The sequence below is a fragment of the Neopelma chrysocephalum genome, unplaced genomic scaffold (genome assembly GCF_003984885.1).
Source record: "Neopelma chrysocephalum unplaced genomic scaffold, ASM398488v2 Primary Assembly neopelma1_26, whole genome shotgun sequence".
Taxonomy (NCBI): domain Eukaryota; kingdom Metazoa; phylum Chordata; class Aves; order Passeriformes; family Pipridae; genus Neopelma; species Neopelma chrysocephalum.
This window is the reverse complement of record NW_020897695.1, coordinates 18,570,074-18,583,466: the sequence shown is the minus strand read 5'-3', so window position 1 is coordinate 18,583,466 and position 13,393 is coordinate 18,570,074. Positions and strand designations below refer to the sequence as shown.

The 13,393-nt window shown below is 35.0% G+C and overlaps 1 protein-coding gene across 1 annotated transcript in view; it reads left to right on the top strand.

Moving 5' to 3' along the window:
• The window catches only part of CNTNAP2 (contactin associated protein like 2), a 1,044,217-nt gene that overhangs the window by 356,336 nt on the left and 674,488 nt on the right, over positions 1-13,393 (top strand). Inside the window, exon 3 of the mRNA XM_027675789.1 lies at positions 2,522-2,715. Within this exon, the coding sequence (XP_027531590.1) occupies positions 2,522-2,715 (194 nt within the window). The remainder of the gene's footprint in view (positions 1-2,521; positions 2,716-13,393) is intronic.

The following is a 13,393-nucleotide window of genomic DNA, read 5'->3' as shown; positions in this document are numbered from 1 at the left end:
AGTTTCTCCTTTATCCTTTTGACTATTTGTTTATTTACTTACATGGAAAAGCCAGAAGGCAAATATGAAACTGAGATATGAGATAATATTGTTTGTTGCTCTTTGCAATATTGACTAAAAGTCTTGTTTCTCACTTATTAGAAATGGTTATAGGGCAGACTGTCTTGCAATACTAGTATTTCCATCTCCTGGCCTAGATGTGACTGTTGTATCATTTATCTCTAACTTTTGTTAAGCATTATGTGAAAAATGCTTTCTGCCTCCTCTGACATAAGAAACAAACAACACCCACCCCAAAAGAACCAGCAACCTGAGAAAAGGAACGTTAGCACTAATTTTTTCCAAACTTTTCAATGAATTTGTAGGGAGGAAGACTCTTTGAAACGTAGTTGTAATTTACAATGAATATGTTTATCAATTACAGAAGGCCAGTCTTGTCTCAGTAATATGAATATATTAAATGAAGTAATTATAAGCTATTATACTTAAATGTCTTTTCTTTTAAATATGCTTAACACAATCTTTTGGTTTAATGTAAATCTCCTGCATAAATAAAAAGTATAAAAAATGTAGCATCTATTTGAGCCTTCTTAAAACTATAGTAGGTCATCCTATTTCGACAATTGCATAGCTGAAGGAAATTTTATTGAGTGATTTATTAGCTTTGTCTTTCATGATAATTTTTAAAAATGCTCACATTTGAACCTAATTTTTTTCTGTAGCCACCAAAGTAGTTTTTACAAAGATAGCTTCTGTACAGGCAGAGCTTCTTATCCTTTGTGTCCTCTCAGCCTCAGTTGTGTCAGTTGGATGGGGATGTTAGGATAGGGAGAGAAAACATCATCTCTACTATAACAACAAGAATGTAGAGCTAACTGCTCCAGTATCCATGTATAGCAATTATAAAGAAGCTATTTTCTCTTTTAAATTAAATTACCATTCTCTGCAAAAATAGAGCTAGTTTGAATTTGGGAATGTGAGGGAGTACTTTTTCCTGCAAGTGCTTTTCACTAAGGGTGTTTGTGTGATTTTGTTTGTTTGTTTTAAAAAGCGTTTAATGATTCCCTGCAGCTGAAATATCCTGTTTACTTTGCTGGGTAGTGCAGGGAGAAAACATCTGTTGTAAATCTTAAAAAAAATTAACAAAATTGTTGTCAATGGTGTAGTGCTGCTCTTTTAATTACAGTGAAAGTCAACCTCTTATGACATCAGATCATTCTGTTGATATCACAACATTAAAATGTCCCATGACCTGCAAACATTAACACCTGTAGCAGCTGAATAATTTTTAGAGTTGCCTAAGACTGAAGCAATGCTGCCGCCTAATGATGGGAGTATACAAGATGCAGTATAGCAGTTTCTTGCTTGGCAAGCAGGCTAGATTTGTGACATCAATTGAAGCCTACAAGTGAAATTAAAAGCAACAAAAATTGGCCCATGGACTAGGCAACATGATTTGATGTTGTGCCAGGACATTTATTTGGTTGAAAGTCAAAAGCAAAAAAAAGACCCTGTAAATCACATCAAGTCTGTAAATTTTTTGTTTTCTGTGTATTTATGTCTGTATGGTCATAAAGAGAATGATATTCCACTTTTTCTCCGTATTGATAGATGAATTGTTTATTATTTCATGTGTTTCCTAATACTTATCATTATGGTAAATATATCATTATAATATCTCTCTTAGAAACTTTATTATTCTTTGAAGAATCCTACTACAGTTTTCCCCTGAGTATTTTTATTTCAGAAGAATAAGAAATTGCATTAATGTCTCAATACTACTTTTATCTCTGCATCATTGGCCTTCTTTATTTAGAACAGTTTAATATAGTCAAGTGGTTGAGAATATTGTTAATAGTATTACTGTCAAGTTAATTTATAGACCCATAAGGAGCAATAATACTTCTACAAGGCATCTGCCAGTGTAATCTGTGACAGCTTGTACAACCAGCAGATCAAAACTCTATCCAGCCCTGCAGAACCTGTTCCTTTCTCAATTTTTCTGGTAGATCTTTCAGTTTGTGCAGTATAGTGAAACACAGGAAAGCATAAAGCTTGCTCTTATTTTCTTACGTTTTATCTATATTATCTCTTTAAATTGAAATGTTATTGAAAAGGCATACAAAATCCAGCAATTCTTTTTGATTTGTGCCAACTTACTCTGACAAAGGACTGCATGTCAAATTGGTCAACCCTTGAACAATTATTATTTGGCAAAACCTAATAAACTGTAATTAAGGCATTATAAAGGCATTGATTGTTTTGTAGGCATCCCCTTAAATCATTATAATTATATCAAAATATGATTAAGGCAACAGAGTTAATGTACTTAAAGCCTGTGCTAATGATTGCTATGCATATTTTTAAAAATGGGTAATCATTTCTTTTATATATGTTCTAATTTTTTTGGTATTATATTCCTCTCATCTGGGCTGCCTTCCAGTAATCAGCATCTTCGCAATGAGTTCACTTCAAAGTGAATGTTTGAGATCTAAATCTCTCTTCTGTTTCAACCCAACAGGTGCGGGAGGTTGGTCTCCATCAGACAGTGATCATTACCAATGGCTGCAGGTGGATTTTGGGAACCGGAAGCAGATCAGTGCTATTGCAACTCAAGGCAGGTACAGCAGTTCTGACTGGGTCACTCAATATCGGATGCTCTATAGTGATACAGGGAGAAACTGGAAACCCTACCACCAAGATGGAAATATCTGGGTAAGTAATTGGTGTAAAATGGAAGCATATACCGTAATGATGTTGATTGACTGTGTTGTTAGAAACTCTAGACCTCATACAACTCTTCAGTGTTGTTTTTATGAGGACAAAACAGAGCTTTGTTCAGAACATAGTGTTGCAGCTGCTGTCAGGAAGGCTATCCCCAAATTAGCAAAGCCCATTTTGACATGATGGTGTCTAGCAGAACAGGCAGATATGTTTTGGTTGTTGGTATTCCTCAATGAGTCTCTTATGCTTTGTCTTTTCTTTCTCTGCCTTTTCTTTTTACTAACTTCACAGAGTGAGACACAGAAGTGGTTTTGAAAATCCTGCTGTTAAACATAACATTTTGGAAGGCAATTTCTTCTTTGTGTGTGCATGTGTTGGGGAGCAATTTTATCATGTATGTATTGTTTTTCCATATAGGTGCTACATCAATGTGCTGGTTTGGGCTGGAATAGAGATAATTTTCTTCACAGTAGCTGGTATGGGGCTATGTTCTGGATTCATGCTGGGAACAGTGTTGATAATTCAGGGATGTTTTCCTTACTGCTGAGCAGCTCTAACACAGCCTAAAGGCCTTTTCTGCTTCTCACACCTCTCTGCCAGCAAGTAGGCTGGGGGAGCACAAGAAATTGGGAGCGGACACAGCCAGGACAGCTGACCCCAACTGACCACAGGGATATCGCATATCATATGGCATCATGCTCAGCATATAATACTGGGGGAAGAAGGAAAGGGGGAGGTTTGGATGAAATTTGTGTTCCCAAGTCACTGTTACACGTAATGGAGCCCTGCTTTCCTAGGGATGGCTGAACACCTGCCTGCCCGTGGGAAGTGGTGAATGAATTCCTTTATTGCTTTGCTTGTGCATGTGGCTTTTGCTTTACCTATGAAACTGTCTGTATCTCAACCTATGAGTTTTCTCACTTTTACTCTTCCTGTTCTTTTCCCCATCCCACTGTGGGGAAGCGAGCAAGCAGCTGTGTGGTGCTTAGCTGCTGGCTGGGTTTAAACCACGACAAGGGATATTTATGCTATAATAATTTTAGGAAAAAGCATATAATTTGGTTTTGGTTTTTTACATTTTTCACGGATAAACTGCTAATTTCATTCTTGCTGAAAACGGTAGCCTTCCATTTTGCTGACAAAAAAATGATAGCTATTACCTAACATGCCTATCCTCATAGCATTTCTTTCAGATGATATTCTTTTTCAAAAATATACTTTGAAAACAGCAAAATGCTATCATTCTTTCTGAAATCAAATTAAGTTGATTAGCCATTATGTAAAAGCAGACAAGATTTAACTTTGTGATATTTTAGAGTCACTTTTTTGCCAGGTGCTTCTTTTATCAAGGTCTGTTATTAAAAATGAGTGTCAAATATAGAGCATAAGGTGAATGATTTTATCTGTATAAGAGAAACTCAGTTAATATGTGGAGTACATAGGGGCAGTCATTTTTTTATTACAGTATTGATTTATTGAAAAAACCTCCTCCGTGTGCCAGATAGGATTCTGAAAGAGGGAGAATTTAAAGCTGGAGAGATAGACAACATTGAAAGAAAACATTGGATGCTGCTTTAGATTCCATAGAACTTGGTGGTATGAGTGTTTTTCAGCAGGGTAGGGGAGAACTTGTTCTTAAGGTTTATAAATAGAAAAAGTTTCTCTTTTGAGGCCACTTAGGTATATAAAAATACTTACAACATTTAATGTTTCTATTATCTTAAATGTATAAAAGCTTCAGCAACTACTTTTGAAACTACCAAGAATGAGAGAGGGCTATGCAGCTGATTGAGTGAATGATATATAAAGCAGAACAGTTGGGCTGAGGAAAAAATCTGTTCTTAATACATTTAAGGCAAAATCTTTCAGTGACGTGTAGTTCAGTTGATTTAGTCACATCTGTGATTGCTTGTTTCCAAAGTGGACCAACTCTCTGAGTGAGAGCTTTATAGCAAGTCTTTATTATTATATCATCACTTCATATGAAAATATTTGTATATACGACAGTTTCTTCATGGAAGAATATTTCCTTTTTGCCTCTTTATTGGCAATTATATATTCTTGGTGTATTCAGGGGGCAAACTGCTGGTGTGTTATTGACCATTGATATCACATGCAAAAGTGTGTGATGAACCGTGCAGGTCTGCTACTTCTATTTGGAATATTAAATCTTTGGGATATACTCTAGCAAGCTGTTTGTGGCAGTAATGCTGTTGTTCATGTCCTGAAATTTTTACCCAATACTAGAAAAGTAGTTTAAAAAAAAAGTTCTTACCAGCTTTCTTTTTAAGGATAAAGGTGAACTATTAGCAAAAAACCCCAAACAAAAAAACAGACTAGGGGTCTTGACTCTACTTCTAACTTGCCTAAAACAGTATTTTTTCAGTGGTTAAATGATGCCTAAGCTTTGGTTTAATATTGGAAACACTGTGTTTATTAGTTATTAGTAAATATTAAACTTAATAAATTCCCAAGATAGGGGAGGTGCCTGAGCATGGAGAAATTCTGTTGTACTATTGTAGTAGTAGTGTTAGAAAGAGGCAAGCTTCCTTGATGTGCAAACGGGATAGTGCAGAATTTCCCATCTCATCTTCCTCTTGTGTCAATTTGTACAAGAAATTAAAAGCAGTAAAAACTGTGAGGGACAAATCAGATGACATAAGCCAAGCATCCATCATTGCAGTTTAAACTCACACAGTCAGATTCTTCCTGACTGAAATGACTGTGGTGATCTCAAAAATCTCACGTGATTCTGGTGGCCTTGGAAATCCTTCTGAAAAGAATTTATTCTTTTCCTTTGGATTTGAACCTTTTAAAAAATTTATCCACATGAGAAATATGCTACGTAGCCTTTGTTTACTGTCCCCCTTCCATCATTCCTGTGCTTGAGTGTCATGGTTTTCTGACAACTGTAAATTTAAAACTAAAGGCAAAAGCAAAGAAAAAGAGGAACAGAGAAGTGCAGAGTTCAACAATATTAATACTAAAGTAGTTATGATAGCAAATGACACAGAGGACAAATATGGGGGGGAAGGACATAAAAATAAAGCTAATTAGATGAATTGGAGAGAGAGAGCAAAGGAGAAATAATCTGCAATAAAGATCTAGTTAGGAAAAAAACATTGCAATCTGCATAAAAGGCTGAAGTGAACCCCTTCTGTATGCGTTAGGCTGAGAGGAAAAGAAGTTCTATAATTACCTCTTAAGTAGGAGAGAAATCAAAAGCCTGTTGGGAAGTCTGTGATAGGGAAAGTGCTTTCAAGGTGAATTTAGAGTAAGCTTCCCAGTGAAATAGATTTTCTGACCCCACCCCTCCTGGGCTTTTGGATATTTTCAATTTTCATGAATTTTAATAAGATGAGTGAATGTGGCCTCTTTCCATAAAATGCCTAGCAACTAGAGAATTTTGATCACCTCTCCTACCTCCACTCTTGTAGTCTGAGATTTTAATTTTGATGGGTCATGAGACTCATATGTCAATCCACTGGGGCGTTTCATGTACACAATATATCTTTGTTTAGGAATAGATGCTCATTTGGTTTCTACATCAATGCTGTCTATTTGCCTAACAAATACATACCAGAAATGATTCTACATATATTAATGTTTCTGTTTTCTAACTCAGATATAGATGATGTAAATGTCTCACACTAAGCATAATGCAAATATGCCCTATAGGTATAGTAAGAAAATGCTGACATTAAGACTCAAATTATACTCATTAGTGGCAGAGCATGAACACCTCTAAGATTGAAACCTTTCCTAAAGGAAATTGGAAGATCCTTGCTAGAATTGAAGAGGTCCTATGAGGTATCATCTTCAAAAATTTGATTACTTTAGTATAACTTGTTATCACCTCTTATCCATCTCATCATCTTATTCTTGAGGATATCAAAGTCCGGGTGATGAAGGAAAAAGTGTTATGGTAATTATGAGTTTAAAAATAATACTGATAGGAAAGGTGGAGTTCAGTTTCTCTGTACATGACCTCCAACTTGTATTTTGTACTTGACTCTTGTCTTCAGCCTTTTTGAACTTCAGTGGAGTTGCAAAGATTTAAATGAAAGCTGATTTTTCTTGATTACAGAAAATCTAGACCTGGACCAAGTGGCTGCTGTGTCAGTTGAAAGCAATAACGTATTTCTGATATTTTTTTGTTTTTCTTTCAGTTTTAATTAAACTTAGAGTGTATTATGCATAACATCTATGTTTTTATTATTTTCATTACTGAAAAGATATTAAGTGATTACATAGGTTTTACTATGAATAATGAATTTTGGAATGGAATGTAAATTATCTACTGGCTTTAAACCATTCTTTTAGGTGAAATAATCAGGAATTAGGTGTAAAATGAATTTTGCATTTATCTGGGCACTGGGAAACAACTTACTGTTTGAACAATAAATTCTCTTAATTTACACAAAGAGAATTTACGTGGTTCTCCCTTGGTATTGAAGGAGGGACGTTGGTACAGCACAGAGTATTCAGCTTGCATGGGAAAAACAAGAACGCAGGTTTTCATAGTATTTTGCTGTAGTATTGAGCCCAAACTCATTGTGAAAGGAAGCACAAGTGAGTTGGATAATTAACTTTTTCAAGCGATGTGAGATTTCAGATGTTTAATACTCGTGAGTGCCTTTGGAAATACCAACCATCAGACAAACCTAAAGTAACATTTAATGACTAGGTAGATATAAGACAGTTGTATGCAGCTCTACCTAGCTGAAATTACATGGGAGCCATCTGCTCAGGATTTCTGTTCACCCTGACATGCTATTTCTGGTTGGATTATTCAGAGAAAATGTTGCAAACCTTACTGCATTCCCAAGCGCCTTCTACCTGCTCTACAGAGCAACATTTATAGCTAACCAAGGACTTAGTGCATATATCTTAGGGTACAATGATTTGTGTATAGCAACTACAAGTAAAGAAGAATAATTCTAGCATACACCCACTCTGTTAGGACATGCAAGAATTATTTGCTTTGTGAAAACTGTCACTGCTTTTTCCCCAAGAAGCAACTTACTTCCATGGCCCTAAACTAAATATTAATGAAATATGAAATAGTTCTTGAATGTGATATTTAACTCTGTTTTCATTTTTTTGTGGCTACTCCATGAGATCTCAAGTGAAAACTTACTGCTAGATTAATGGGCTTATGGAGCTCAATTTTTTTGTCTCTTTTTTTTTTCTTACATATTCTATTGAATTACATTATCTTATTAAAACAAATTAGTTTATGACATTATACTGATTTGTAGTTATGGGAGCATTTAAAAATATGAAATGTGATTAGAATGGTCTATGACCTGCCATTTGTTGTTGCTGAGCTGCTACTAAAATATCACATATTGTGCAGACCTATTTAAACATGACAAAGTGGTTTGATGTATTAACCAATGCAAAAGTTTTAGCTAGTGTTTATAGTAAGGCCCTTAGATTTTGGGGAATTTTGTTTTCTATCTTAAGAATTCCCTGACCTGTCTTGTCTGGATGGATTTTTATCTAGTATCTTGCTGTCTCCTTAGCAATGCCTGCATGGTGACTGGTGTCATATTTACTGGCTGCTCTTAAATCTCCAGGTAATTTATTACTGAAACACCTCTTTTATTATTTTTTTTTGCTTTAACTTTCCTTCCATGTTGGGAGGGGAAAAAAAATCTCACTTTTCTCCTGGAATCTCCTGTGTGCCTTTTATTAACTTCATTATGCCTTAGCTTGCCTGGATGTTATGTCTCCGAGTCCCTGTCTCCCATACCTTTATCTTAAAAGATTGTTCCATTCACTTGCAACAACCAATATCACCTTAATAGGTGTATTGAGCAAAAGAGGTGTTGTAACTCCCACCGAAGTCAGTAGGTCTCAGCACGTAGTGGACATTGCTAACCTACACGTTGAACCCCATGACTGAAAAGGGTATGGATACAGAAAAATATTACTTTTTCTGTAGTGAAGCTAAACTCACTTATAGATCTAATGTAACAGTGTCCACTAGGATGTCAAAAATATAATAAAGTGTTGATAGGACACCTTTAGAAATTCAGGCAGTTGCTGAAAAGGAATTTTCAGAAACCCTGAAGAAAAGAATGTTACAGATAAACATCAGTGCTATCCTGATGAAGCCTGTTTCCTAATCTACTCTTCTCCATGTGGAATCTGTTAAGAGAAACTGTGTAGATTTTTAATGCATTTGGAGAAACACACTTGGGGTTATCTGAAATATCAGGGCAAAATATATCTATGCTGAATGCTGTCACAGCCACAGACTGCATTTGTATTAAAATGTTAGAAGATCTGATAGCCTTTTAAATGTTGGAATACTAAGATTAACACCAAACTTTGCCAAACAGTAATGTTACTTTAAAATACTGACTTTTCTGAAAAACAAAAATAGATACTTACTGGTCTCTAATTAATAATTTATTTCACATGTGAAGCTATATCCTGACTATAAGACCTTCTAAGCATATTTTTCTTTAAATCCTTGAAATAGTATATTTTGTGCAGGAAGAAAGACCTTTTATACTATTTTTGGCAGAACAGGAGTTCATGAGTTTGCTTATACCTTTAAATAACATTTTTTAAGGGAAAATAAACTGACATTTGGAAATTGATTTGATCAGATGGAAAGTTATTATTATTTTCAATTTAAGCTGCTACTCCTGTTATTGAGAGAAAGATTCTATAGTTGTACTAGACCATCTCCAGAGACACAAGCAGAACTATTTTAATCTATCACAGAGTATGTCAAGTAGATAGAAGACAAAATTCCTCCTGGTGTGGTGGCAGACAGTGTCTAAGCCCTTCCTTGATTCTGTGCAAACAATTAAAAAAAATATAATAAAAATTTGGATAACAGAGATTTGCAATGTAGTCTGCTAGAACGTTTCCTTTCTAAAGTATTATTTTCTAACCTGTTGTTTTTAGCCTGAGGACTACTTGTTTGTTTATATTAAACCATCGAATTTTAAACACAGATGTCTAAAGGCAGTCACCTAAATCCATTCTTTAGCTCTCAGATGGTTTGGTTTTCAAATACCTTAGAGTATACCTTAGAGTATCATCGATGCCTCAATGAATACAATGCACAGGTCCTCAAGCCAGCCCAGACTACATTGTGTACTTAATCAGCTCAGCTCTGACAATAATCATGGTCATGGTTTCATGGCATCATATCTAGGCTAAAAAATCTTGTAAGGCATTTTTTGTAGCTCATGCTTAGCACCAAAACCCCACTAGCTGCTACATTGGACTTGCATAACAGTAATGCTTCTAATTCTCAGCTGGTATATACAGAGCTTAGTGCATCAATAGTCTCTTAAAACTCCTAGCATAGTTATCTAGGTTGCCCTTAATCCCTTCTAGGAAGCCTGAACTCATGCTTAATGATAGAACCAGGGGTGAATTTTCAAAGTTTTTCAATTTTTACAGGTTCTCTATTAAAACATGTTTGAATGTCTAGGTTGAGTCTACTGAATGTGACTAAGTAAAATGGACTGTAGTGATTTCCTTGCTGCTTGTCAACCCTCTTGTTTGGCTACCATGTATGAGTATATCAAGTAATTTATATCACTCTTAGTATAACAGAAGGGCAGCATATGACCAAAAATCTGCTTTAGGACACTTCTATTATTGACAGACATCGATTTTTAATTTTTATCATATATTGGATAAAAAGTCAACCTAGAGTAGTGTAGCTAATGTTTCATTTGATAAAAGTATGGTTAGAAATAAAGAGTTCCAGTGATCTCCACAGATGTAAAAAAACCCCAAACAAGTAATGATAAATATATTTGACATGCCTTAAGTTAAATTAGAAAATGTAATGTTACAAGTAATGAGTCTTGCTATTTCCTTAGTCACTAGGCTGTACTATCTTAAAATACTTCTGCAATGCATTTAACATACATAATATGTTTAACAAGACCAAGTGCAAGGTGCTGCACCTGGGGCAATCCCCAGTATCAATACAAGCTGGGGAATGAACAGATTGAGAACACTGGGAGATGGTCATAGACAGCACTTTATTTTTCTCTACAATATGCTTTTTGAATAGTCTATCAAGATTTGTCTTTGGCAGAAGAGATGGGTTTGTGCTAATGAAAGATGTGGTTGTGGCAACTCTGATCAATCAAAGTCATTTTGCTGCATTACTTCTGTTGCCTGCAAGATGTGGTATGAACAAAGCATAGCTCGTAAAAGGTTGTCTCCCGTTTGCCTCTCGGCTCATTAGGTATTAACTTCCCAGTGAAAATAAGCTTAACTACCTGGGAGCAAGTAATGGTTGAATCAACAGACATTCAATTCAGTGATAATTTTTGGGCTTGTACATCTATGGAATTGTACCTTTTAGCCTCTGGTTCTCCCTGGAGAGTTGGTACTTACTGACTGGGGAGACTGAGATTTGCAATAAAAAAAAGGTGAGATAATGAACCGTGGAAGGCTGACAATTTAAGACCAAGTGCCTGACTTCAAAATCACACAGTTGCTCAAGTAAGATTACAAAAAAGTATTTACTTCACAAATAGATGTGGTTTGAAGCCCCTTTAATGCTAGAAAGTGGACTCCTTCCTTTATGAAAATCAGTTTCCATTCTTTTTCCTGGAATTGAAAAATAAAATTTAAAAATATATATATAGAAAGAAGAAAAACTCCACATTTCTTTAGCAGTATACAAACTCTGATCGGCTTGAGAGAAGAAATGCATTTTAAGGGGAAATTTGACAATGCTGCTGCACCGCATGCCTGTGGCTGTATAGATAACTTCAGCTTGAGGGTTCTTAGTCTGACACCTTTCACGAGTGGTAAATTCACATCAAAAATATGAAAAAGTTAGACTCGGGCCAAGAAAACTCCCATGTGTTATTTATTAAATTTTCTTCTTGCCTTTTGTTTTTATTTTTTTTTAATATCCTCAAACTCCTTACTATAGTTAAAAAATAATGCATTGCTTATTGACACAGATTATTTATTCAGAAAGGCATATACAGAAGCCCTTAACTTTTAACTGGAACTTAATTCTTGTCAGGTTCAATAGAAAACATGAGTAAACTCAATATGTGCTAAACACTTTCCTGAAAAGTGTTACTTTTGTATCATCATACAAAGTGAGCTCTTGGTGGTATTTGCATAAATTGTTTTTGTATAATAGAATTTGCTAAAAATAGTTCCTCTTTTAGGTATGATAATATTTCTCACTACCTGTTATAGTGTATGTGCTTATGCACATAGATTATGAGTTAATCTTTACTAAAATGTGTTTTAGTAATGTGAATAAAAATAACAAAAATAAAAAATAAACTACATAAGTTTCTAAATTACAATACATCAATGTTAGATACAACAAACGTTCAAATGAAGCATTACTGTGGATTAACAGGGCCATAATTCTAATTTATTGTAGACAAATAGAGGAAAACTTGCTTTAATTTGTTTCCAGTCTCTCAAATGTGTCCATCGCATTGCTTTTATGTACATAAATTTAACTAAGTTGACATCATAGTAACTTACAAAGCTATAATAGGATGTTTATTTGTGCAATTACAGGCAAAACTTGTTCATACTGATCTTTAAATCCTGATGTGGAACCATTCCTCCCAATGCTACTTGACTTCAGCACAAAATACCAAGACAGAGGAATAAGTCTTGGCTACTATAGCAATAAAGTCTTAACTGTACTATAAAGTAGTTTGAGTAAGCTGGGTGATACCAATTATAATCAGCAAAAAAAGCTAGCCATTCTGGATGCTAGGTGGTGTTAAATGCTAGTTTTAAGTAGCATGTTTTCCAGTATGCTTAGCTAAAGTTAAAGAAGTGCTTGGTGAACATTTGTCTGTGCATTCATCTTGATGAGACTAACCAGAGGAAGAAGTTCTTTCTGTTTGGAGGACTTGCTGCATTGTCAAAATGTTAGGAAGTAGAAGTGTCAAAATCATTGTTTTGCAAGCTGTTTTTTTCAAAGTATTATTCTGACTTTGCCTTGCAAAATCAGCAATCAAAATTCTCCATAAAGCAAACTATAAGGTATGTTTCTTACTCTCTGGTGCAGTTGCTGAAAATATTAGAAGAAAGCTTGTACAATGAATCACTATTATCCTGAAATTTGTTTATTTTCTTGTTTAGATCATAAACTAAGTAGACATTAGGAGGAAACCACTTAAAAAAAATAGAAAAGAATATACTTCTAGAAAGAGTAACACACAAACTCCTTTCCAGATCCAGCCAATTGCATGTACTGAATAATTTGCAAGGTAACATTCTTTTAGGCTTAAAAACATTGAAAGTGACTGGGAAGAGGATGAAGAGGAAAAATATTCTCTTCAGCTCATCCCTTACTTGGCCTTAGTTATTTCATTCTTTTGAAATATTTAGAAGAATGAGATCAGACTCTGATGTGTGACTTTGTTCCCTACACTTTGTTACGGTATTTAGATTCTGAGTTATGAAAAAAGTTGATGCCAGCTGAGGATAGATTTAGTCTTTTTTAAAAAAAAACTTTTCAGCTTTATTGGCCCATGTCATAGATATACTGGAAACTGCGTACAGTTTTGCACACATACTTTTCCTATTCTGATCAAGACAGCTTCCTTAATTCATGATGGATTTTACCTAAGTGCCAGAGAGACAGGCCAAAGTGCCAGAGAGACAGGCCAAAGTGCCAGAGAGACAG